This window comes from Ceratotherium simum, chromosome 33 (genome assembly GCF_057802395.1).
Source record: "Ceratotherium simum simum isolate JZ-2026a chromosome 33, ASM5780239v1, whole genome shotgun sequence".
Classification (NCBI taxonomy): domain Eukaryota; kingdom Metazoa; phylum Chordata; class Mammalia; order Perissodactyla; family Rhinocerotidae; genus Ceratotherium; species Ceratotherium simum.
The window spans coordinates 26,694,820-26,719,543 of NC_141932.1; the positions used below are offsets into that span (position 1 = coordinate 26,694,820).

At 53.5% G+C, this 24,724-nt stretch overlaps 2 protein-coding genes across 9 annotated transcripts; both read left to right on the forward strand.

The window, feature by feature from the left end:
* The first annotated feature begins 1,018 nt into the window (after positions 1–1,018).
* Positions 1,019–10,969, forward strand: HAUS5 (HAUS augmin like complex subunit 5). Of its 6 annotated transcripts, none has more exons than XM_087422164.1 (19): positions 1,019–1,151; positions 1,849–1,938; positions 2,030–2,062; positions 2,196–2,220; positions 2,828–2,933; positions 3,013–3,172; positions 3,755–3,857; positions 3,952–4,034; positions 4,543–4,600; positions 4,754–4,878; positions 5,084–5,147; positions 5,258–5,388; positions 5,607–5,769; positions 5,988–6,068; positions 6,168–6,313; positions 6,567–6,678; positions 6,756–6,888; positions 8,899–9,031; positions 9,189–10,969. In XM_087422164.1, exons 1-19 carry the CDS (start codon positions 1,054–1,056, stop codon positions 9,304–9,306), a joined length of 1,962 nt encoding a protein of 653 aa, XP_087278290.1. In that variant the 5' UTR covers positions 1,019–1,053; the 3' UTR covers positions 9,307–10,969. The 6 variants fall into 6 exon arrangements, with proteins under 6 accessions (XP_087278290.1, XP_087278294.1, XP_087278293.1 ...); XM_087422168.1 differs by having other exon boundaries at positions 3,788–3,857; XM_087422167.1 differs by having other exon boundaries at positions 1,876–1,938.
* Positions 10,970–14,691: 3,722 nt separating this feature from the next.
* On the forward strand, positions 14,692–23,249 carry RBM42 (RNA binding motif protein 42). 3 transcript variants are annotated; one of them, XM_004439754.3, is made up of 10 exons: positions 14,692–14,911; positions 15,151–15,286; positions 16,578–16,662; positions 16,765–16,839; positions 18,739–18,804; positions 18,883–19,058; positions 19,610–19,942; positions 20,585–20,702; positions 22,716–22,910; positions 23,002–23,249. In XM_004439754.3, exons 1-10 carry the CDS (start codon positions 14,784–14,786, stop codon positions 23,112–23,114), a joined length of 1,425 nt encoding a protein of 474 aa, XP_004439811.1. In that variant the 5' UTR covers positions 14,692–14,783; the 3' UTR covers positions 23,115–23,249. The 3 variants fall into 3 exon arrangements, with proteins under 3 accessions (XP_004439811.1, XP_087278340.1, XP_004439812.1); XM_087422214.1 differs by lacking the exon at positions 18,739–18,804; XM_004439755.3 differs by lacking the exon at positions 18,739–18,804 and having other exon boundaries at positions 18,904–19,058.
* Positions 23,250–24,724: the final 1,475 nt, after the last annotated feature.

Genomic DNA, 24,724 nt, shown 5'->3' on the forward strand with positions numbered 1-24,724 from the left:
CCCATTTCAAAGTCTGCTCCACCTAATCCCCAGCCCAGAGCCCTGGACCTCACCCTGGATGCCCCACCCACCCCGTACTGCCAAGTACAGCCAATAGACCTCATGACCCATCCACTCAGTCTCACCCTCTCTGCTCCACAACCGTAAGCACTGTCCTCACCCGCACTCCTCATTCCGCTCCACCCTCCTCCCTGGGTTCCTAACTTTAGTCTCACCCCACCACCTTTCCTCCCATTTGTTTATTCAACAACTGTTTAGAGAGTCTGGCTCTGTAGTGGACACTGAGGACAGACTGGTGACCTAGGCAAGCATGTTGCATGAAAGGTCACTGAATGTTGCCATTTCTCAGGGCCCTGTCTGAGGCCGAGTGGGCTCTCCAGAACTCCAGCCCCAGCATCCAGTGCTTTCTGGGGCACCCCACAGACCTCTCACACTCCCTGTGTCCCAAATTGACCCAGCCTCCTGCTTATTTTCTACCATTCCTACCTGGTGATGCGTCCGTGTCCCCCACTGAACCGTGAGCTCCGTAGCACGGAGACTGGGGCTGTCTCAGCCCCCCGCGGTGTCCCCAGCACAGGGTTGGCTCTTGAAGGTTATGGTATGGTATGGACAAGAAAGCACGCCAGGGAGATATTAGGGTCATGCTATCTGCCCTCTATCCCTCACTCAGATCTGAGAGACGCTGTTTCTGAAATCAAAGAGCAGTAAGGTTGGCATCTCCTCGCCTGGTTCTCATCCTCCTAGGATGGAAGTCCCATTTTGTCAAGAAAATCAAGGCAGGCATTGGGGACCTTTTGCCTCTGAGGGAACAGCTGGTGTGAGCGTGAGAACGCGGAAAGCAAGCGGGGCCCACCGTTTCTCCACGCCCCTTTCATCTTCGCTCAATGGGATCCACCCTGGAGGAGCGAGACAGCAGGACAGCTCCGAGACCCGGCAAACCGGGAGGCGCCTGTCTGCCTGGCAACCGACGACGTCACTGTCGGCGCCCTCGTGGCGTCATAGGCAGGCGCCACGCTTGAAGAGGGCGCGGGAGGCGGCGGCCGCGGCCCTGTCATGGAGTTAGCGCAGGAAGCGCGGGAATTGGGTTGCTGGGCGGCCGAAGAGATGGAGGCGCCCGTGGGGGCCCGGGCCCCGGAGGCGACGCTGCGCAGGTGAGGGTCCTGGAAGCGAGGACTGCCCGCCCTGGAGGTAGAGTCTCCGGGAGTGAGAACCCCATCTTCACTGGAGACGGGCCCATCCCCCTCCCACTGCGCCGCGGTGAGAATAACCCCTGAGGGCGCCCCCCACCCCGGAGTAGTACATCCAGGAAGAGGATCCCGGGTTTGAGTGAGGACGCCCTGGCGGTGACCTCCACACTGCCACCCCCACCTGCGTGGCCGCCCAGAGTGAGGTCCCTGGCACCAGGGAGGATCCTCCGTGAGTTAATGGAGCCCCCTTCCCGTGTGGAAATAGGATCTCCAGGGTAAGGCTGTCCCTGCAGCACCTCACCACCGACCCGCCACCCCAGCCCAGCCAAGACCACCCCATTGGAGCCTGAATCCATAGGAGTGGTAACCCGCATCTGGTAACAAGAGAGCACTTCCTGGCAGTACACTCCCACCCCCACCTCTGGAAGTGACTGGAGATAACCCTCTCCCAGGAGAAAGGGAGCACCCCACCAGGGAATGAGAATACCCCCACACCCAGTGAGAAGCCCACCCTCTCGGACTGAGAAGTCTCCAGAAAGGAATATCCTACCCCAAAAAGTATGGGCCCTCCCTCCCCCCAGAAGTGAGAATTCCCTAGTAAAGACTTCCCCGCCACCACCACCCTGGGAATGATGATCCTCCCCGCTGTGTGATGTCCCAGGCACACCCTTACACGCTGTCCCCACAGGCTGTGTCTGGGCCAGGGGGCCGACATCTGGGCCTACGTCTTGCGGCATGTGCACAGCCAGAGGTGAGCCTGGCTGCATGAGGGAGGCTGTGGCAGGGGAGGGGACACAGGCAAGGCCCCAGTAACTCCTCTTCATCCTACCTCTCCACTGTAGGAGTGTGAAGAAGATCCGGGGAAACCTCCTCTGGTAACTGCTCCTCAAAGCTATCCCTTCCTCTCTTCCCTGGTCCCATCTAACCATGTCCCCACCCACAGCGTCACACCTCCCATCTCCCCCTGGAATTCCCTGTCTGCCCCTAACTCTGGCCTCATTTCCTCAGGTATGGCCACCAGGACAGTCCAGAGGTGAGAAGCATGTGCTACACGATTTTTTTCATCCAAAAAGAGTATGTGTAGACCTTCTGCTCTAGGCCCAGCCTTGTGCTGGGTGATGCTGGGGACACTGTGTCACAGGCCCTGATCCCTGCACTCACGGTGCTTACAGTCCAGGGGGAGACAGGCATGAGCTGGGGGTTGGGGGCACATGGACATGAGGCATCAAAGCTGGTGAGGGGAGATGGGAGGAGGGACTGGTTTTAGAGAGATACTGAGGCCAGTGTGGGACCCAGTATATGCAAGGGGCCCAGGTGATATCTAGGAGGATGCTTCCAGGAGACCTCAGGACTCCAAGATGTGGGGCTCGGTGGGGAGCTGAGGACTGGGACAGAGATGGAGTGCCATCAGCGCAGAGACAGGAAGGGAGGGTAGGTGAAGGCAGTCCCAGGAGGATGGAGGAGGCCAGGATAGCACCCTAGAGCTTTCTGGGCCTAGAGGTTCAGACACAGAAACTGCTTAGGAAGAACTCCTGCCACCCACCTGGGCAGGTGAGGAGACCGGTTCTCCACAAAGAGCAGTCAGGCCAGGCTGAGCCCCAACCAGGCCACACATCTGACCCTGAGTCTGATCCCACCAGGCCCGTCGGAAGCTGGAGCTAGAAGCTGCTGTTGCCCGCCTGCGGGCAGAAATCCTGGAGTTAGACCAGAGCCTGGAGCTGACAGAGCGAGAGACCGAGGCTCAGGGTGACCCATGGGGGCTGGGCAGATGGGCAGCAGAACGGGGGTAGGGGAAATGCTGATGGCCAACCCGTTTCTCCCACAGACATAGCCATGGAGCAGGCCCTGCAGAGCATGCAAGACACCCAGCGCCGTGCTCTCCTCCTCCGGGCGCAAGCCAGGGCCATGCGAAGACAGCAGCGTGGGCTCCAGGATCCCGTACAGCGGCTGCAGAATCAGCTCAGGCGCTTGCAGGACACAGAGAGGTGGGCCTCAGGTGCCCAGGGACCAGCCGTCACCAGGCTTGGAGGACAGACGTTCTCCTCGGAGACCCCGGGGCTCTGCCTTGACCCCTTCTTGGGCTCCAGAATTCTGAGCTGCACTCCTTAGGATTTAAAGTCCATGAGGCCAGGAAATTTTGTCATCTCAGCCACCTGTATCCAGTGCCTAGAATGGTGCAGACTATATAGAATGCCAGTGTGGGGGAAAGTATCGAGGTGGGTATGTTAATTGAGGTGAATCCTGCAAAGTGCTTAGAAGAGTTCCTAATATCCATCGTTATTATTCTGAATGTGATGGGAACATAGCACGTTGTTTTCGAGGGTTTTGAGCAGAACACTGACATGATCAGTCTGAGGTTCTAACAGGATCATTGACTACTGAGTGGAGAAAAGACTGCAGAGGGCGAGAGCAGAGAGAGCAGTGAGGAGGCTAATGCAGTCGTCCAGCCAGGAGATGACAATGGCCTAATTTTGGAGGTGGCCCCTGAGATCCAGGCTTGGTGATCCCTGTGACTAGCTTTGCTGGCAGCAGGAGGGGACACAGCTCTCCCAACTCCCTCCTCCCAGGGACCCCAGCCCCAACTGCACTCCTCTCTCCAGGAAGGCCAAAATGAATATAACCTTTGGACCCTTGACATCAGCCGCCCTAGGCCTAGAGCCTGTGGTCCTGGTAAGAGCCCTGGGCCATGAGGGAAGGAGTGGGGAATCTGGGGTCAAGTGGACCCCTGGGTCTCCCTCACGCTCCATCATCCTCTTCTTCCCAGAGTGATGTCCGAACAGCCTGCACTCTCCGGACCCAGTTCCTGCAGAACCTCCTGACTCCTCAGGCCAAGGGAGGCAGCATCCTGTGAGTGTCCCCCAGCCCCCAGAGACCCTGCAAAGAACCGGGGCTCTGGGGAGAGTTACTTGTCTATTAATTCCTCAGACACTGAGCCTCTGGGCTATGTCAGCCCCAGGCTCTGCCCTGACAGGGCGCCCAGGCTAGGAAGAGGGGGAGTCCAGACCCATCACAGACAGTGACAACCCAGGTGGTTAGGGCTGTCGGAGGGTAGGGAAGCCTGAGAGGCTCTGGGTACCTCTCAGATGCCCTACCCAGCTAAGGAAGCGGGGAGGATGGGCTCTCTGGTGAGGAGGGTAGGAGGTTGCGAGGGTGTCCAGGTACACAGCACGTGTGAGAGGGGCAAGGCCAGCCGGTTGATGTAAGTGGGGAATGCAAGTGTAGCAGGCATAGACAGACTTGGTTTCCTCATCCTTAAATGGGGACAGTGGCAGCCCCTACCTTATAGGGTGGTGGTGATCATTAGAGGGAGAATTGATGTGTCTTGTAATATTCTCTGTCCCCTCCAACCCCACAGAACCCCTCGAGATGACCACTTTGGAACTTCCTACCAGCAGTGGCTCAGCTCAGTGGAGGTGAGGGGGGCTCTCAGGAAAGGTCACACCCTCTGCCCCTTGATCAAACCTCAGGGTGCCAGGACCTAACTCTTGATCCCTCCCCCATCTCCATGGGGTCCCAGCTCGCAGCCCTGCTTCCACCCTTCCCTGACTCCACTCCTCCCCCACCAGACACTGCTGACACGCCACCCTCCGGGCCACATCCTGGCTGCCTTGGAACACCTGGCTGCAGAGCGAGAGGCAGAGATCCGGGCCCTGTGCAGTTCGGACGGGCTCCAAGATACAGAGATAACCAGGTGAGGAGTGGATGCTCCCACAGTCAGAGCAGAGCAGGTGGCTGGGTGAGCTGAGACAAGTCAGGACCAGGCACGGTGGCCTGCTGACAGGGGTGCGACTGAAACCCAGTGACTAGTCCGGCAGTTGGACTGACATTGGCTACCCCCAAGGGCCCAGGCAAGGGGACAGGGCTCCTCCCTCAGCAGCTTCGCCCCTACCCCCCAGGTCTCAGGCACCAGACCAGTCAGACTCCGGCCAAGCCCTGCCATCCATGGTGCATCTCATCCAGGTGACTCCCAGGCACCCTTCTCTGGACTCCATCCCCTTCCCACCCCAAGACCCACTCAGTCCCCTCACCCCCAGGGACCACACCCACCCTGACGTTGTGCCTTGCTCCAGGAGGGCTGGCGGTCTGTGGGTATGCTGGTCGCCGAGCGGGGCCCCCTTCTGAGGGAGCGTCAGACCCTGACACAGCGCCTCCAGGGCCTGATGGAGGAGGTGGAGAAATGTACCCCAGGATCCAGCGAGAGGTGAGGGGTCTCCCTGGGCAGAGGCCTCCAGGCCATCTCTCTCCCAGGGTCTCGGGATAGTGGACCTTTTTTGCTCCTGTGGCTCCCATCTCTGCCTCCTGCTCTCCCTGTTTGTCTCCCTATGTTTGCGGCTCCTGTGCCTCCTTGCAGATCTGATCTTCTCCACTGTGAGTCTTGGTCACCCTCCTCTCCTTTACTCTCTTATGCTTGTGCCGCAGGCAGGCACTGGTGCTAGGGCTCCGGAGCAGTGGCCTGTGCGCAGAGCTCAAGGCCCTGCGCGCGGAGACCCAGGAGCTGCAGGAGGCAGCCGGGCGGAGGCAGCTTCTGCTGCAGGAGCTCCAGGCCAAACAGCAACGGATCCTGCAGTGGCGCCAGCTGGTGGTGAGAGGCAGGACTGCGGGAAAAGTGGCAGGGCCTGCTGGGGGACCAGAGTGAGGCCCGGGGCCTTAAGATCCAGGACTGGGCTTCCTGGGGGCGGGGAGGAGCCCAGGGTGAGACTCCCAAGAGGAAGCAGGACCCGTGCAAAGGGGTGAGCAGGGCCAGAGGCTGGGAGGTGGGAAGGAAAAGCTGCCCGTCTCACTGGCCTCCTGGTTGTCCAGGAGGAGACGCAGGAACAGGTCCGCCTGCTCATCAAGGGCAACTCAGCCAGCAAGACACGCCTGTGCCGGAGCCCTGGGGAGGTGAGACTGGAGTTGGGGCAAGGTGTGGGTAGGGCGGTCTCCTAGGGATGGGGCTGCGTGGCCTCAGGCTGCCCCTCCCCCTCCTCTCCTTCCCCACAGGTGCTGGCTCTGGTTCAGCGAAAAATGGTTCCCACATCTGAGGCGGTGGCACCACAGAGCCAGGAGCTGCTTCGCTGTCTGGAGGAGGAAGCCCGGCATCTGCCCCACCTTCTGCTGGGCACCCTGCTGCGGCACAGCCCCGGGGGGTGAGACTGGGCTACCCCCATACCCCTCCCCTGGATGACTACTCCTTGGGCACACTCCAAAAAAATAATCTCAGGCCCCCAGTGTTCCCAGGCTGCCAGACCTCACCCTCAGGTCCTCGGCCCCGCTCTGGAATCCTAGTCCCCAGACCCACCTCCAAGTTCCCACGCCTCCTGAGCCCACCTCTGAGCCCTTAGAGCCTCTGGAACCCACGCCTTCCTCTCAGTGCCCCCCTAACCTGGACTTTCCCGCCAGGTCGCAGCCCCTGCCCACGGTCCTGCCATCCATCCACCAGATGCATCCTGCGTCCCCAAGGAGCTCCAGCCTCACAGTGCTGAGCCACACACTGGGGCTGCCTGCAGGGAAGGTGAGTGCAAGTCCCCTAGGACCTGCCTTCCCACCCCTACCCCAACCCGAGGTGACCATCCTTGCCCCTTCCTCCAGGCTCCGGAGCTGCTCCTCCCAAAGGCTGCCTCTCTTCGCCAGGACCTTCTCTTCTTGGAGGACCAGCGGAGTCTCCGGTGCTGGGATCTGCTCCACATGAAGACCAGCCTGCCACCGGGACCGTCCACCCAGGGTAGGCCTGCCCTGCTCCCTATGCAGCATCCCTGCCCATTCCCAGGACCAGCAGCCTCCAGAAGAAATCAGACACCTGTTGCTTACACAGTGCCCCCTGCATGCTGAGGGCTTTAAGCATGGGCACTAGTTTCCTCTGGAGGCAGTCCTGTGGGGTTAGTGCTCTCGTTCCGCCCATCTTACACAGGAGGGAATGAGACCCAGAGGGCTTGGTAGCTGCCCAGTTGGCAGAGCTAGGAGTTGAATCCAGGCAGCCTGACCCGGGTCTGTGCTCCTAACCGCGAGGCGACACTGCCCATCGAATTGCCAAGTACTCGTTAGTCACTGTCCAGTAGTCTACTTGAGTGGTTAAAGCTGGCTGTGGAGTTGAAGTACCTGGATTCTCTTCTCAGCCCTCCCTCTTCCTTGCTGTCGATCTCCCTGTGCCTCAGGGGTAAGCATAATCATGGTCCCTTACCGAGTTGCTGGGGAGACTCAGTCAGGTGACCCAAATGGGGCACTGAGCAACGCCCAGCACGCAGTGAGCCTCAGGTCGCTGGCGTGATAGTGACGCACACGTGCAGTCTCTTCCAGTCCTCACCACGAGGAGAGGGATTGTTAAGACCTCAGTTTACAGAGAGAAGACTGAAACTCAGAAAAGTCATTCCTGCCTGGATTCACTCGGCAAGCACCCACTGGGCACCTGCCGGGTGCTGGCCCCGAGAGCTCAGTGGGGAGAGAAGCGAGAGCTGTCCAGCCCCACGGCTTTCCCAATGGTGGAAGCAACCAGCAAAGAATCATGGGATAAACAGATGGAAGAGGTGACCTGATGAGAAATGAATCGGGGTGCCATCAGCCAAGTAGCAAGAAACCATGTTTAGGCCTTTGCGTTTAGGGCTCCCTGCCTTCACCTCTCCACATGGGCCGGGAGCAGTGTGCCGGGACAGCGGGAGCAGCCCGAGACACAGCACAGTGTCGTCTGTCGTCCCACCTCATGGGCATCTTGGACTTAACCTGTCTGTAGCGGAACTTAGTTCCCTCTGCTCCAAAAAGCAATTTTCTTCTTCCTCCTAGTTTCCTGCCCTCAGAAAATGACCCCACCCTCCTCATGCAGGTGCTGAACCACCCAGGAGTCACCCTTGGTTCCTCCTAGTCGTCTAACCCCCCGACCTTCAACCTGTCAGCAAGCCCTGTGGGTCCTATCTCCAGAGTACCCCAGTCTGCCCCTGCCCCTCTAGCCTGTGGCTCAGATCATTCCACCTGACCGCAGGAGTGGCTGAAGAAAGAGCAAGTGTCATGCCCCGGGTCACAAGGCAAGGAAGGGATGGAGTCAGGATTCAGGCCCAAAGGACCCGACCACACTGCTGAGCTGCACTTGCTCTGAGCTGGGCTTGTTCTGGGTCTGTGGAGAGGGACTAGGCCCCATCACAGGCCCCAGGGGGAAACACCACTGGAGTGAAGGGCTGCAGCATTCGGAGGGGGTGGTCCTGGGGTTGAGGACTACTAGGAAGGACTTCCAGGAGGAAAGGTGGTGTCTGGGGTGGGCCCTGGGAGACAGGGGAGGGTTTGCCCAGGAGTAGCGAGCAGAGGCCACAAGATACAAACCCTCAAGTTCTAGGCTCAGGAGCGTGGACTTTGTCTTGGCCCTGGGGAGCCTTAGAGGGTTCAAGCAGGAGAGGGAAGGGATCAGGTAGAAGTTCAGGAAGATCACTCTGGCTGTGGAGGATGGACCAAAGAGAGAGGCTGAGGCCTAGAGCTTAGGAGGGAGGCTGGGGGGCAAGTAGGGATGGGGAGAGGAGAGGAAGCTGAGGGATGGCCGTGGAGATTGATGGGCTGTCAAGGGGAGGGAGAAAGGCATCCAGAATGAGGCCTGGGGAGTGGTGGGCTTGCCCTTGAGGCAGGACCTGGAGGAGGGAGAGGTTTGGGAGATGCTGAGGTCAGGACTGGGTGCCTGGAGACTTGCTGACCACTGGCTGCGAGGCTCCAGGGAGCCAGAGGACTCAGTGCTTTCTCCCTGGTTTCTGACCCGTAGAGCTGCTGCAGATCCGGGCATCCCAGGAAAAGGAGCAGAAGGAGGACCTGGGGCAGGCCCTGAAGCGGCTGGAGAACCTGCTGCAGCAAGCGCTGGAGCGAATCCCCAAGCTACAGGGGGTTGTGGGGGACTGGTGAGAGGGGACGTGATGGGGGAGGTGGGGACTAAGCCGGCTGGAACAAGCGGAGCCCAGGCTGGGGGGCTGGGGACAAGCAGGCCATGGTGTTGCGGGGAGGCCACGGAGGGTCTTCAGGTCCCAGCCTTCCCTCTAACACCATCCCCTTCTGCAGGTGGGAGCAGCCGGGCCAAGCCGCCCTCTCTGGGGAGCTCTGCCAGGGCCTGTCCCTGCCCCAGTGGCAGCTTCGCTGGGTCCAGGCCCAAGGCAGCCTGCGGCAGCTGTGCAAATGAAGAACAGACTCAGACAGGAGTTGAGGGCTTCCCGTTTGCTCACGCCAACACCTCCCCTCCCCCAAGAAGACCTTCGGAAGAAAGCATCACCTGGATGTGTCTGCCGAGACCTGCCGGCCCCCTCACAGGCTGCTCTGCTCTTCCTCTCAGCTACCTTGCCCCTGTCCTTTCATCCCACCAAAGCCAAGAGGATGGGGTTCTCTGGACCCCATCCCAGGCACCCCTGAAACTCCCCCCATCGCTTTCACCCTCAGAAAAAGTAATTGAGCACCTGCTGCAAACACTGAGGAAACAGCACCGAACAAAACGGACAAAAGCCCCAGCCTTCAGGGAGTCGACGTTCTAGGACAGAGAAACAGACCACTGACGAGACAAGTAAGCAAAGTATGTAGTATGCTAGAAGATAACTGCTATGCAGAAAATAAAGCAGGCTGTAGGAGGTGCGATGTTAAAAATAGGGCTACACAGCCAAGGCCACACTCTAAAGGTAGTGAGAGGGAGCACACAGGTATCTGAGGAAGGCTTGCAGGTGGCAGCTGCAGCACGTGCAAAGGCCCTGAGTTCAAATGTGCCGATGTGAGGGAGGCAGTGTAGCCAGGCAGAAGGGTTTGAGAGATGAGATTGTCTTCTAGTTTTTATAGTTTCTTTTTTTACATTTCAATCTCAGCCATTTGAAAATTATGTAGTATCAAAGTAGAAAAGAAAAATTCCAGTCCATAGAAAAATGGGCAAAATATATGAATGGGAAATTCTCAGAAAATGTGCTCATACTCAATCATAATAAGAGAAAAGCAAATTAAAACCACACTTGGATACATTTCCCATCTATCAGACTGGGAAAAAGGACACCCAGAATTTTGGCAGCTCACTGTTGGCAAGGCTATGGGAAGAGAGCACTCTGTTACATCAGTGGGCATGCAATATGGAACAACACCCCGGGACCATCTCCAGCCAAGCTGCATGTGCATTTCCTCTTTGCCCAAACAATCCCACTTTTAGGACTCTATCCCAAAGACATGCTGGGTGAAATACAAGTTGTGGGACCTTGTACAAAAAACAACTAGACCGTGTTCTTCAGAAGGTGAATGCGGGGAGGGTGGGGACTGTTTTAGATTACAAGAGACAACCAAATGCCATGCAGGGTCTTGATTGAATCGTGGATTTTTTAAAAAGTGTTTGAAAGTACATTTTTGGGACAACTGGGGAAATTTGTATATTGGGGGATATTACTGTATCTTTGTTAAATTTCTTTGGTGGGATAATGGCATTGTGGTTAGGTGGGAAAATGTTCTTAGAGGGTGTGTGTTGAAGTATTAAAGGTGATATCTGCAGCTTACTTTCAGAGAGTTCAGGATGAGAGAGAATAAGGTAGAAGGGGCACGGATGGAAGCCAGACATCTCTGAATGTACATGGTTTCATACTTTTGACTGTGGAAACATCTATTTTTCATAATTTAAAAAAATGAGAAAAAGAAAGAAATCCCTAAAAATTCAAAACAAGCTGAAACAAATGAACCTAACTCTATATCAAGTTGGTGGCACAATTGTTTCAGATAAGAATTGTTTCAGATGATATTAACACACAATCCTTTCATTCGATGCCTCTAGTGGCACATATATCCTAAGAGAAAAAGAACTGCAATAAAATCTTAAACTGCATGCAGCAGTCTTGTTTGTAATAACATTGGTATTTTATTTTGATAAAAATATATAGTTTAAAATTGAGACCTTACATTATATATTTTGAAATTATATATTAGACTAAAGCAAATAAGTGGTTTAGCTCGTGTTACTGGAGACCAACATTTTTAATGTAAATGAAAAGAGATACAGATACAAAATCAAAGAAGGAAACACCCTATAATCTTTCATTTGACTCAGAAATATCAGAATGAACTTATGGGTTTTTGTCTTTCTAAAAAATATATATTCCCCGGGGCTGGCCTGGTGGCATAGTGGTTAGGTTTGCATGCTCAGATCCCAGGCATGGACTTAACGCACCGCTCATCAAGCTATGCTGTGGTGGCATCCCATATATAAAGTAGAGGAAAATGGGCACAGATGTTACCTCAGAGACAATCTTCCTCAAGCAAAAAGAGGAGGATTGACAACAGATGTTAGCTCAGGGCCAATCTTCCTCACCAAAAAAAAATATATATATATATATTTGCCTAGCTAAGTCCACAGAAAAGGTCTAGATATAATGACAACCCAGTAACAATGAGTAACCCCAATGCCCAGATTGTGGTCTCTAAATACTACTTCTGACTAGAAGGAATCAGGGATCCTTGGGACAATAGCTGATTCCAAATCTAGGGCAGGACATGTGCAAAATGAGCATGGGGCATCTTGTGCCAGAAAGCTAGGAAGTCCCCCAAGACTACTGGGATTGAGTCAAAGGACTCAGGAGTCAATCTGAAGAGACTGCCACTGGCCAAATATGGGACATTTTGAGCAGCAATAAGAATGACAGCAGTGATTTGAGAAGCACATAAATATGTTTGAAAATGTACGTTTATATTGATACTTATACAAACATACCTCATTGGTCACCTTTGAAGGGTGCTAGGAACCAATTCACTATTTTGAAAAGTTTTTTTTCATAAAATAGGAAAAGAATCAAGCATGTTCTCTGTCTTGTATGTAAACAAGTAACCAAATTCCTGATGAGGAGGAAGTTATTTACAAAAGAATCACTAATAATTGCAGAGAGAATGATAAAATTTGAAAACTACTATTTTCCATACATTAATGAAGTAATGGATACAGATAATGATCAAGGGCTGCTAAAACTATTCATGGAAAGGTTGACTGGCCTTCTTCCAATGGATGGAACAGGATGACAAGGCTGATCAATTTTGGCTGATCGCCAAAGGAGGACAACTAGACATCAGGTGCTCCTGATGGGATAGAATAGGATACAATGGGATATGTTACAACAGCACTACCTACAAAGTCTCCTTTCACCAAATTAAACCTAAATTGAATCCAGCTTCTAGCTGTCACGACAATATATAAGAAAGGGGGAGGGGCCAATGAGGAACAAGTGAAACAATGTAACTAAATCCAAAATGTGAGACATCCTATAGGACAATTGATCTGGTTTCTTCAACAAATAGAAGGCAAAAAAGGGGGCAGGGAGGAGAAAGAAAGGAAGGAAAGAGGGAGGGAGGGAGGAAGAAAGGAAGAAAAAGATAGGGGAAGGGATATTTATAGATTAAAAAAGACTTAAGATTTTAAAGCTGGAACAATTTGAGCAACAAAATAACTAAAGTAGTATTGGATTATAACCCTAAGTATAAGATATCCATGAATCTATACTGATATAAATGACTTAATAATTAAATAAAGGGGTGAGAATAGGTAAATCCCCTGTGCAGAAGAATTCCAAATAATTTATGTAGATACTCCACTCTCAAGAAGGTGGAGCTTAACTCCTCACCCCTTAAGTGTGGGCTGTGCATAATGACTTCCTTCCAAAGAGCATGAAAAAGGAGTAAAACAAAAGTAACTTTATAGTGGAGAAACCTGACAAATGCTACCTTAGTCAGGAGATCAAAGTTAACATCAACAGTGGTAAGTCATGTTGATAGTATGTACCCTTGATATGATATGATGAGAATTGCACTTTACCTCTATAGTCTTCTCCCCAAAATATCCATAACCCCCAGTCTAATGATGAGAAAAACATCAGACAGATCCCAAATGAGGAACAGTCTACAAAATACCTGACCAGTACTCCTCAAAACTGTCAAATTCATGAAAAACAAGGAAAGTGTGAGAAATTGTCACAAGCAAGAGTAGCCTAAGGAAACATGACAATTAAATGTAACGTGGTATCCTGGATGGAGTGCTCAGACAGAAAAGAGAGAATAGGTAAACACTAAGGAAATCTGAATAATGTATGGCCTCTAGTTAATAATAATGTTGAAAAAAAAAAGGCTTCCTATTCTCTTCTTATCACATCTCTAGCACAGAAGCAAACAAAAGCCAGTATTTAACAAGCATTCATTCATGCTGATTCACACTGGGACCTCAAGAAACCAAGTCAGCCAATAAAATTAAGCTTTAACAGAAAAAATAAAAACCGACCAACCAACCAAATGCAATGTGTGGACCTTATTTGGATCCTGATTTTACAATACCAGTACTATTGTATAAAGACATTTTTTTTTAATAATTTTATTTATTTTCCCCCAAAGCCCCAGTAGATAGCTGTATGTCATAGTTGCACATCTTTCTAGTTGCTGTATGTGGGACACGCCTCAGCATGGCTGGAGAAGCAGTGCATCGGTGCGCGCCCGGGATCTGAACCCTGGCCACCAGTAGCGGAGTGTGCGCACTTAACCACTAAGCCACTGGGGCCAGCCCTATAAAGACATTTTGAAGCAGGGAAAATTGAACACAGCCTGAGTGTTAGATGATACTAAGAAATTAATTTTCTTGGATGTAAAAATGCTGTTTTTGCTTTTAAATAGTCCTTATATGTTAGAGAGACATCATGAAGCATTTATGGGTGAATTGATGGATGTCCGGAATTTGCTTTACTATACTCCAGCAAAAAAATAAAAATAAGTATAGATGAAACAAGAAGGGTAGAACATTAGTAATTGTTGAGAGGTACATGGAGGTTCGTTATATTATTCTCTCCACTATTGTATTTTTTTAAATACTCATAATAAAACATTTTGAGGACTACAAAACAAAGGAGGGGTCAGCTATGTCCCAAGAAAGAGCGCAGAGACCAAACCGACACACGTGACCTTCTGAGCTGACGCATTTGACTACTGTCTCTCGGCCTTTGCATGAACTATTCCTCCTACCCCGAGTCTCTCCCCCTATTTTCATCCAGCAAGTTATGAGTTGTCACCTCCTCCAGGAAGCCTGGATAATGCGCCGCCTCTGAGCTTCCCACATCATGTCCCCGATCTTTCTGGGAGTTACTGTCTGGTAGCTGTCTGTCTGCCCCAGAGTGGAGCGCACGGCCCCCAACTGTCTCCCGCCTCGCCCAGCTCTGGGCTGATGAGGACTTCTGTGTGTTTTAAAACTCCCGGAACGGGCCTCGCGGTAGCACGGCAGTGGCCTCCGAACCTTCCTGAGCTCTCAAACGTGCGGGTTCCCCTTTAGAGACCGGGCCAATAGCCTGTACGGCACTCTTATTAGCCTAGGTTCCTCCTTGAAGGCGTGGCCGCCTTGCTTAGACGCACTCTCATAGCCCCAGGTTCTTCCATTGGCTCGTTTTTCCAGCACTCTGATTGGCCTATATTCTTCTCTGCGGGGGGCTCTCTGGATTCTCATTGGCCCGCTCTCCAAAGGCCCTCCCCCCGTTGGCGTATGATGTCGTGCTCCGGCGCCCTCGCTTTCGCCGCTACGTCATCCGCGGGCGTCCACCTTGACGAAGGCAGAGAGTAGACAGCGGAACCGGCGGAGGAGGCTGAGCTGAGGCGGTAGTAGCGGCGACAGCGACGGCAGCAGCGATGGCCGGGGCGGGGCCGGCCCCGGGGCTCCCGGGTGCGGGAGGACCTGTGGTCCCGGGCCCTGGCGCCGGCATCCCGGGCAAGAGCGGCGAGGAACGCTTGAAGGAGATGGAGGCGGAGATGGCCCTGTAAGGCCCGCGACAAGGCGCGATAAAAGCCGTCCCGGAGCCAGAGCCGCCGAGCCCTGGAGCTTCCAGGCCGCGATAGGCCCGACATCTGGCTCTGTCATGGGGAAATGGGTCCTTCCGGACTGTGGGGGCGGGAGTGAGAAGGAGAGGTTGGCGGGGGTGCAGGCGCATCGCGATGTACCCAGCGTTCCAGAATTGGTGCAGGGTCCTGAGCTGTGGTGTCTGTCCTGCTCCCCCAGGTTTGAGCAGGAAGTTCTGGGGGCTCCGGTAACCGGAATCCCGACTGCGGTGCCCACGGTCCCCACGGTAGAAGCGATGCAGGTCCCAGCAGCTCCTGTGATCCGCCCGATTATCGCGACCAACACATACCAGCAGGTACGGCCGAGCTAAGGCTTGTAAGTCAGAGAGCACAAGGCTTCGAACACGGGAAGTGTTTGTACACGGAGAGCTGTTGACATGTTGGCTTGTTGATTAATTAGCGTGACAAATATTTTATGTGCCACGCACCGAAAATACAGTAATGACTAAGACAGACCATATTTCTGCCCTGTTGGTGCTTGTATTCTGGAGCATGTTGTCCCGTAGAACTTTCTGCAATGATGGAAATGTTCTGTGTCTATTTAAAAGTTATATTTAAGTTAAATAGTTACTCAGTCTCATTAGTCACATTCAAGTGCTCAATAGCTAGCTGTATATGATTAGTGGAGAGAAACTACTTAAGAAAACAAGTAAATGAAACTTGTTCATTCTGTCAACAAATAATTATTGCCTTCTATGCACCAGGCACTCTTCTAGGTATTAGGCGTATAGCAAAGAACAAAACAGAAGAAAACAATCACTACTTTTCTGGAGTTTACATTTTACTAGGGAGACACAGGTCAAAGTAGAGCAAGAAGAGCAGAGGTTTATCAGCGCCATCAGGGAAGCCTTTCTGAGGAGGTGATATTTAAGCAAAGATATAAAGGACATGATGGAACCATGGAGATATCTGGGGGAAGCGCATTCCCAGGAGAGAGAACTGCCAGTGCAAGGGCCATGAGGCAGGTGCATCCCTCACATGTGGAAGGAACAGCAGGGAGAACAGCGTGGCTGGAGTGGAGTGAGCAAGGGGGAGAGTGGGAGGAGGTGAGGACAGAGAGGTGATAGAGACCAGATCTCGTAGGGCCTTGTGGACCACCATAAGGACCTTGGTTTTTACTCTGAGATGGGAAACTGTTGAAGGATTCTGAGTAGAGGGGTGATATGGTCCAACTCAGATGTTAATAGAGTCGCTCTGGCTGTGTTTGGAGAGCAGACTCTGGGGGCAAGAGCAGGATCAAGGAGACTGAGGAAGAGGCTACCATAATCTAGGCAAAAGATCTAGAGTGGTGGCATGGGAGGTGGAGAGGACAGGCTGGACATAATTTCAGGTACTGCTAAGTGCTTTGGAGAGATAAAGCAGGATGATGAGAGAAGTTGCTACTGGGAGGGACTAAGGACAGCTTTAGCTAGAGTGATCCCAAAAGCGTCCCTGAAAAGTGGCATTTTAGCTAAGACCTAAAGGTTGACAGCTAGCCAGCTCCACACAGAGTGCAAAGAATGAAAACCTGTGCCCTCCGAGGGTGAGTCAGCCAGGGCAGCGTGGGGACATTGAGTCAGGCCCCTCACCCAGCCTCCTCCCCAACAGGTCCAACAGACTCTGGAGGCCCGGGCAGCTGCTGCAGCCACTGTGGTTCCTCCCATGGTGGGTGGTCCTCCTTTTGTGGGCCCAGGTAAGTAAGGAGTGGCGGGGTGAGGGAGCCAGGGGATGAGGCGGGTGGTGAAAAGGGATGCCCGGACTCCTCCCACCGTCCTCATCTCTCCCCTCCCAACAGTTGGCTTTGGCCCTGGTGATCGGAGTCACCTGGACAGTCCAGAGGCTCGAGAAGCCATGTTCCTGCGGCGAGCAGGTAGGTCTGGGGCGAGGGAACTTCACATCTAACCAAGCACTCTTGTTTCGACTACTTCAGCCTCTTGCCTAGATCATTGCTGTAACTCACCCTCTCCATTTCATCCCCACCCTGATATTGTCATCTTCCTAAAGCACAAACCTGATCATATACTTCGTCAGTTTGGCTTTAGTGAGGCTTAACCTGGTCATTGCAAACCAACCTCCTTCCTGTCCCTCCTAGTCCCTCCCCTTTGCCATGTTTCTCCATAGCACTTAATACCTTATAACAAGCTATACAGTTTACGTATTTATTGTGGTTATCATCCTTTGCTTCCTTTATTTATTTATTTTTTTTTTGTGAGGAAGATCAGCCCTGAGCTAACATCCATGCTAATCCTCCTCTTTTTGCTGAGGAAGACCGTCTCTGAGCTAACATCTATTGCCAATCCTCCTCCTTTTTTTTTCCCGCCAAAGCCCCAGCAGATAGTTGCCAAAGCCCCAGCAGATAGTTGCACGTCATAGTTGCACATCCTTCTAGTTGCTGTATGTGGGACGCAGCCTCAGCATGGCCAGAGAAGCGCTGCGCCGGTGCGCGCCCGGGGTCCGAACCCGGGCCACCAGTAGGGGAGGGCGCGCACTTAACCGCTAAGCCACAGGGCCGGCCCCTTTGCTTCCTTTAAAACATAAGTTCCATGAGGGGCTGAAGTCTTGGTGCCTGCCCCATAGTAAGCATTACTTGCTCTCTGTTGATGGGATGAACAAACCATTGAGCAAGTGCCCAGCTCCTCACCTGGCAGTCAGGACCGTGCCTCTCCTGGCCCCTTGCAGAGAGAGAGATCCCGACGCACCCTAAACGTTGCTGGGGTGTGCCAGCAGTGCTCTTGTTGAGGGCCCTTCTTTCCCCTGCTGACTATCACCAACTTTAATCTTCCAAGATCTAGCAACCAAACCACAACCAAACTAACTAAAATCTATCCTCTCCACAGGTCATTTTACTTTTCATTGTTGAAATTGACCTTTATACACACAGTTTTTGGGACATTACTTCCTTATGTGTATGAAACGGATATACGTTCTCTAAAGTTCTGGTGTAATCTCTATTAGATCACACTTGTTAATTGTGTTACTTAAATCCTGTTACACTTTTTTATCTGTCTGAGAAATCTTAACATCTCTTACTCTTAGTGTGGTTTTCATCAAAATGCAAATCTTACCTAGTCACCCTGCCCAGCTTCCGACCCTGCTGGGGCTCCTGGTGCCCTCAGGAGGACACCCAGGGTTCAGCCACCAATGCAGTGCTTAGATGCCTGCCAGCCTCTCCACCGTCCTCTTATGATGCTCTCCATCTCCCTGCTTCCTCTATTACAATTATCCTAAACTGAGAAGGGAAAAAGTTTTGTTTGTAAATGTTCTTGCCAGTAAGATTTCCACTCACCCTTTGCCTGACCAATTCTTCATGATCCTTTGGGTCTCAGCTCATGGGTCCTCTCTCCAGGTAGCCTTCTCTAGTCATCTTGGCTCGGTCAGAGAGCTCCTCTGGGCTCCCAGCACTCCCGGGGCTTCCCCTTCCTAGCCCCAGTGATTCTACCTGGACGTTCCTCCATCCTGGCCTTGATCACTCTGGACTGTCACTCTCTGGTGATGGGCCTATTCCCTCCTATTCTGTACTGGGAGCTCCCTGAGATCCTTGGTCTTTTAGTGTGTTGCTAGCCTTGCCCAGGACCAGGCTAGGCCCAGAGGAGATCCTCAGTGGTAAATTTTTGCTGAATGAACAGATGAAGAGATCTCTGCATCTCCCAGAAGGCTCCCCAGACTCTTCTCCAGGATTTCTTGGATGCTGAGAGTACCCACACACACACATCTTGCCCCAAGTGCCCCAGTCCCCCATGACACACCCCCCCATCTCTCTCTCCCACAGCTGTGGCCCCTCAGAGGGCCCCTATCCTGCGTCCGACCTTCGTCCCCCATGTGCTGCAGAGAGCAGGTGAGGGGGCCAGGGTCATCATCACTGCCACATAACTCCCCTATAAGCCCTCTGACTCCCCTACTAACACCCTGACAGATTCTGCTCTTTCTTCTGCAGCAGGTGGTCCCCGCCCTATGGCCCTGCGGCCCCCTCACCAGGCCCTTGTGGGCCCCCCTCTGCCTGGGCCCCCTGGACCACCTATGATGCTGCCACCAATGGCTCGGGCCCCAGGGCCTCCCCTGGGCTCCATGGCTGCTCTGAGGCCTCCCCTGGTGAGTGTGGACTGGGAGCTGATGGTGAGAGGTGTGGTGGGCGGGAGACCCTCCATCCTGGCCTGATGGCCTGTGTCCAAGTCGGCCTTTCCCTTGGCTTTTTGTATCTCTGCCCTCTCACTCTCTGATTTTGTCTCTGTCTTTCCCTACTGCTTTCTGTGGCCGAATCTTTCTGTTTTTCTTTCTTTCTGGGAGGAAAGTATAGACAGAAACAAAGCTGTGAGTGGATTTCTATCTATCTCTATTTTTCCTTTGACTGTTCTCTGTTTTTCTGTCTTGATGGCTTTCTTTCTGTCCCTGTGTCTGTCTCGGTGTGTATGTGTCTGCTTGTCTCTCTGGCTGTCTTTCTCTGTCCCTCTGTGTATGTGTCTGTCTGTCTCTCTGCCTTTTCTGTCCCTGTGTCTGTCTCTAACTAGAGCCTCCTTTCTCTGTCTAGGTGTCTCTTGCCTGCTCTCTGGCCCCCAGGCCCTTGCTTTGTTGTGCAGGATGGGGATGGGAGTAAGGCCTGAGCCTGTGATCTGGCCCCCCTCATGCCCTCCCCTTGCCCACAGGAAGAGCCCGCAACACCGCGAGAGCTGGGCCTAGGCCTGGGGTTGGGCCTGAAAGAGAAGGAAGAGGCAGTGGTGGCGGCGGCAGCCGGGCTGGAAGAGGCTAGTGCGGCGGTGGCTGTGGGGGCAGGAGGTGCCCCAGCTGGCCCTGCAGTCATTGGGCCCAGCCTGCCACTGGCCCTGGCCATGCCTTTGCCCGAGCCTGAGCCCTTACCCCTTCCGCTGGAAGTTGTGCGAGGCCTACTGCCCCCACTGCGCATTCCTGAGCTCCTGTCCCTGCGTCCACGGCCCCGGCCCCCGCGCCCTGAGCCACCCCCTGGCCTCATGGCTCTCGAGGTAAGCAGGGCGCATAAGCAGTGGGGGGACAGAAAGGGCTAGTTGGGCAGACAGGAGCCCATGGGCTTCCACACACAGAAACACGTGTGGTCTTCTATCCATGTAAGTAGGAGGGACCTAGGAAATTGGAGGGGCTGGGAGGACGTAGGGGAGAGGGAGGCAGACACACATATACCATGCACAGAAGCACATCCAGGGCCGGCCCCGTTGCTTGGCGGTTAAGTGCACGCACTCCGCTACTGGCGGCCCGGGTTCGGATCCCGGGCGCGCACCAACACACCGCTTCTCCGGCCATGCTGAGGCCACGTCCCACATACAGCAACTAGAAGGATGTGCAACTATGACATACAACTATCTACTGGGGCTTTCGGGGGGAAAAAAAAAAAGAAAAAGGAGGAGGATTGGCAATAGATGTTAGCTCAGAGCCGGTCTTCCTCAGCAAAAAGAGGAGGATTAGCACGGATGTTAGTTCAGGGCTGATCCTCCTCACAAAAAAAAAGAAAAAAAAGAAGCACATCCAGTCATTTCACTATGGAGGCAGGAGGGCTGGGGGCAAAGGAAGGTGGGAGAGTCTGAAGGGGGCAGGTGGGTCCAGAAGACTCCAACACCCGGCCCTTTGCAACCCCTCCCTTTCCTCTGCAGGTCCCAGAGCCCCTGGGTGAGGACAAGAAGAAAGGAAAGCCAGAGAAATTGAAACGCTGCATTCGCACAGCAGCTGGGAGCAGCTGGGAGGACCCCAGCCTGCTGGAGTGGGACGCAGGTGAGGGGGCTGAAGTGCGGGATCATGCACGGCTCAGCCAAGCAAAGGTGACCTAGGTGACTCCACACCTTTCTGTAGGGCAGGCACTGTTGTCAGCCCACCTCATGGAGGGCTAGACTAGGGCTCTGAGGGGCAGGGCCTCCCCCAGCCACTGAAGGAAACTTGGTGGAGGTGGTTGGCACCTGGAACCTTCTGGCCTGTTTTATTCAAGAGGGGCCTGGCTTGCTGAAGGTGAAAGAGCATTCTTTTTTTTTTTTTCCTTTTTTGGTGAGGAAGGTTGGCCCTAGGCTAACATCTGTTGCCAATCTTCCTCTTTTTGCTTGAAGAAGATTGTCCCTGAACTAGTATCTCTGCCAGCCTTCCTCTATTTTGCATGTGGGACACTGCCACAGCATGGCTTGATGAGCCGTGTGTAGGTCCACACCCAGGATCCAAACCTGCGAACCCCAAGCCACCGAAGTGGAGCACGCGAACTTAACCACTACGCCACGAGGCCAGCCCCCTCCCGGCTTTTTATGAAAACTTACACACTGAATTGCACAGTGAATAGCCTTATATCTAGCATCTCGATCCAGCAATCACCCTTTTGCTCTATTCACTTTATCCCTCTAGGCGTATGTCTGGTTTTTTGGATTTTGCTCATTCATTTGAAGCAAGTTATAAGTGAAGTTATTATCACTTCACTCCTAAATACCTCAGTATTCATTTCCTAAGAAAAGTGATATTCTCTTTCACATTGTAATACCATGAACACATCTAAAAAAATTAACAGTAGTTCTGTGGTATCTAATACCCTGTTTATAGTCAAGTTTTCTCAGTTGTCCCCAAGCTATCTATTATAGCTGTTTCTTCCCCCGAACCAGGATGCATGCAGTTTTATGTCACAAGATTATCTTTTAATGAGAATGGAATCCCTCCCACTGCTTTATCTTGTTTAATAGTTTTTTGAAGTGTCCAGACTAGTTGTTTTATAGAAGGTTCCACCCTCTGAGTTTGTCAGATTATTTCCTCCTGGGTGGCCTAACCTGTTCTCAGAGTGTCCTTAATCACCACAGAAGCTGGGGACAGCCACAGTGGTAGTCGAGGAAGTGGACAGACCTCCCCTCCCAGTCCTTGACTTCTGCCTCTTCTCCTGGGACTGCCCACCCTCCCCAGGCCAGGGCCATGGCAGCGTCAGCCCACACGTGGCCAAAGCAGGCTGTAGCCCCTAGTTCTATGACCTTGGGCAAGTCACTTAGCCCTTCAAGCCTCATTTTCCTCATCTCCAGCAAGGGGATAATAATAGTATGTGCCTCGTGGGGGAATGGATTCTCTGGCCTTGAGCATGTTCAGTCAAGGCTCAGGCCCAGCCCAAGGGATATGCCTGGGGATGGCAGCTGAGGTCAGCCTTGGAGAAGAGTCAGGCAGTGTGATCAGGTTTCAGGGACTCAAGGGGCAATTAGAATGGGCTTTGCAGAGGAAGCAGAGCTGAGGAAAGAGGAAGTCTGTGGTGCCATTATGGGAGCCGGTGGGTGTCAGAGGCCCAGGGGATGTCCATGGGGAGGTGTCCAGGAGACCAAGGGATGCCAGGGGCTCAGAGGAGAGGCCAGGGCTGGGACAGAGTTAGGGGCTTCATCGCGGGAATGGGTGAGACAGCCCTGGGGTGGGGAGGGCAGTGCAGTGAGTTAAAAGTGAGGACTCTGGAGCCAGATGCCTGAGTTCTTGTCTCAGTTCTGCCGCATCCTGGTTGAGTGGCTTTGAGCAGGTGACTTGGGCTCTCTGTGCCTTGGTATAAAAAGGTCGTTGGGAGTGCCAGATGTGTTAAAACCTCATGAGTGTTTAGCAGAGAGCCCAGCGTGGGGTAAATATCATACAGGCGTTGGCTGTTATTCCTAAGAGGGCCCCAGGCAGAGACTGCTGGGGATACAGAGAGAGGAAGGCTTGGGGGATGCCTCCAGAGAAGGGGTCATTTAAATAAAGCAGACGCTAGGCCAGGCTTCTGCATCCTGTGACCTCCTCTCTCCCCTACCCCAGATGACTTCCGGATCTTCTGTGGGGATCTGGGCAATGAGGTGAACGATGACATCTTGGCACGCGCCTTCAGCCGCTTCCCATCCTTCCTTAAGGCTAAGGTGATCCGCGATAAGCGCACGGGCAAGACCAAGGGCTACGGCTTCGTCAGCTTTAAGGATCCCAGCGACTATGTGCGCGCCATGCGTGAGATGAATGGTGGGTGAGGCCTCCCCTGGGAACAGTGGCTGTGGCGGGCATCTGGCCTAAGCCTGACCCCAAGCCTGATTTGAACCTTCCATTCCCACAGGGAAGTATGTGGGCTCACGCCCCATCAAGCTGCGCAAGAGCATGTGGAAGGATCGGAACCTGGATGTGGTGCGCAAGAAACAGAAGGAGAAGAAGAAACTGGGCCTGAGATAGGGTCTGTGGCCGGGCACCCGCTCCCACCCGGCCGGGCGCTGGCTCCTCCCACCACAGTTCTCTTTGGAAAACCCTTAAATATCCACCCACCCACCCTCCCCAAAACCAGTTTCAATAAATTTACGTTCATTTCCATCCCCGGCTGGGCTTGGAAGCACTCTTTGGGGGAGCAGGGCTTGGCATGCCCCACCCGGGAATAGTGGGGAACCTCAAGAGTTTACCCGGACAAACATGCAGATGGGCATTTTCAGTCGCTACTGTGTGTCCATTATGTCTTCCTGAAACCTCTTAAGTGCACACTGCAGCCCATTCCACAGAGGAGGCAGTAGAGGCTTATGGCAGGGCCGAAGCCAAGCCAAAGCTCAGCCCCTTGGGCTTCTGACTCCAGCCTTGTTCTCAGCGTCAGGGTAGGGAGTCTCTGGGCCCTGCCCTTCTGGAGCTCGCAGCCTTCTAGGCTTTCATCCATTCAGCAAACTCTCCCCGAGAGCCTGGACAGTGCGGGAGACACAATGGTGACTGAATCAGTCCTGGGCCCCATTCCCTCGAGCTAACGGTCCAGTGGCAGAAGACAGGCCTGCTGCCAGACAGTGACAGCCCAGAGTGGTCAGGGTTGAGATGGGGGAGCCCAGGGTGCTGACCTGGGAGTCAGGGAGGGCTTCATGAAGGAACCAGCCACTTCTGAGACTGTCTCACTCTCTCCCCCAGTCTCTGCAGTTCTCCCCCTCTGAGTCTCGGAGACTGTTTCCACTTTCTTCACTCTGCCAAAACCCAGCCGACCTGTCTTGCTGTCTTTGTCTGGTCTCTGTGACTGTGCCTTTGTGAGTGTCCCTCTGGTTCTTCTCTCTAAGTGTCCATATCTCTCAGAGTCTGTGTTCTCTCTCTGCATCTGTGAGTCTCTCCCCCATTCTCTTCTTCTGCCTCCAGGCTTGTCTCTGCCTGTCTGAAGAAGTGTCCATACAGGACCTTGAATGCCAGACTGAGAGCTTAGACTACCCTGAAGGCAGCTGCAAGCCCTGAGAAGCTGAGACAAAATTCAGGCAGGGGACTGGCATCACAGATCTGCACCTTAGAGCCCTGAGACTCCCACGCTGTGGGCTGGAGGGCTAGAAGGAGGGTGGGGCAGGGAGCAGCCAGAGGAGGGAGATCGCATGGTTCCAGCAAGTTGTGGGGGGCGGGGGGGCGGGTTTCCCAGGTGCACAGCTGTCAGAGCCCAGGATTGGGAGAGGGCACGTGGCGGTGGGAGGGAAACAATGCCAAGGCCTCTCCCCAGGAGAGGTGTCAAATTTCCTGTGTTCCCATCTTCCTCTCCCTTACTGCCCCCTCTCTGACGTCACATTTTCCAGTCTGGATTGAGGGGTGAGGGCCTCCCTCCCTGGCAGGAAGTGCCCTTCAGCCCCCTGCCACCTGGTCTGGACCACCCAGCCCCAGAACCCTCAAACCCCAGCCCCCATCACTAGCCTTCCCTACTCCTAACTCTGTTCTACTCACTGCAACCATGCAGGCAAGGGAGGAGAGGGGAAAGAGAATGACTGCAGAAAGGAGGGTTTTAAATGTGTGCATTTAATTCCTCCTGAGGACAGGGAGAGGAAGCTTGATCGCAGGATTGAAAG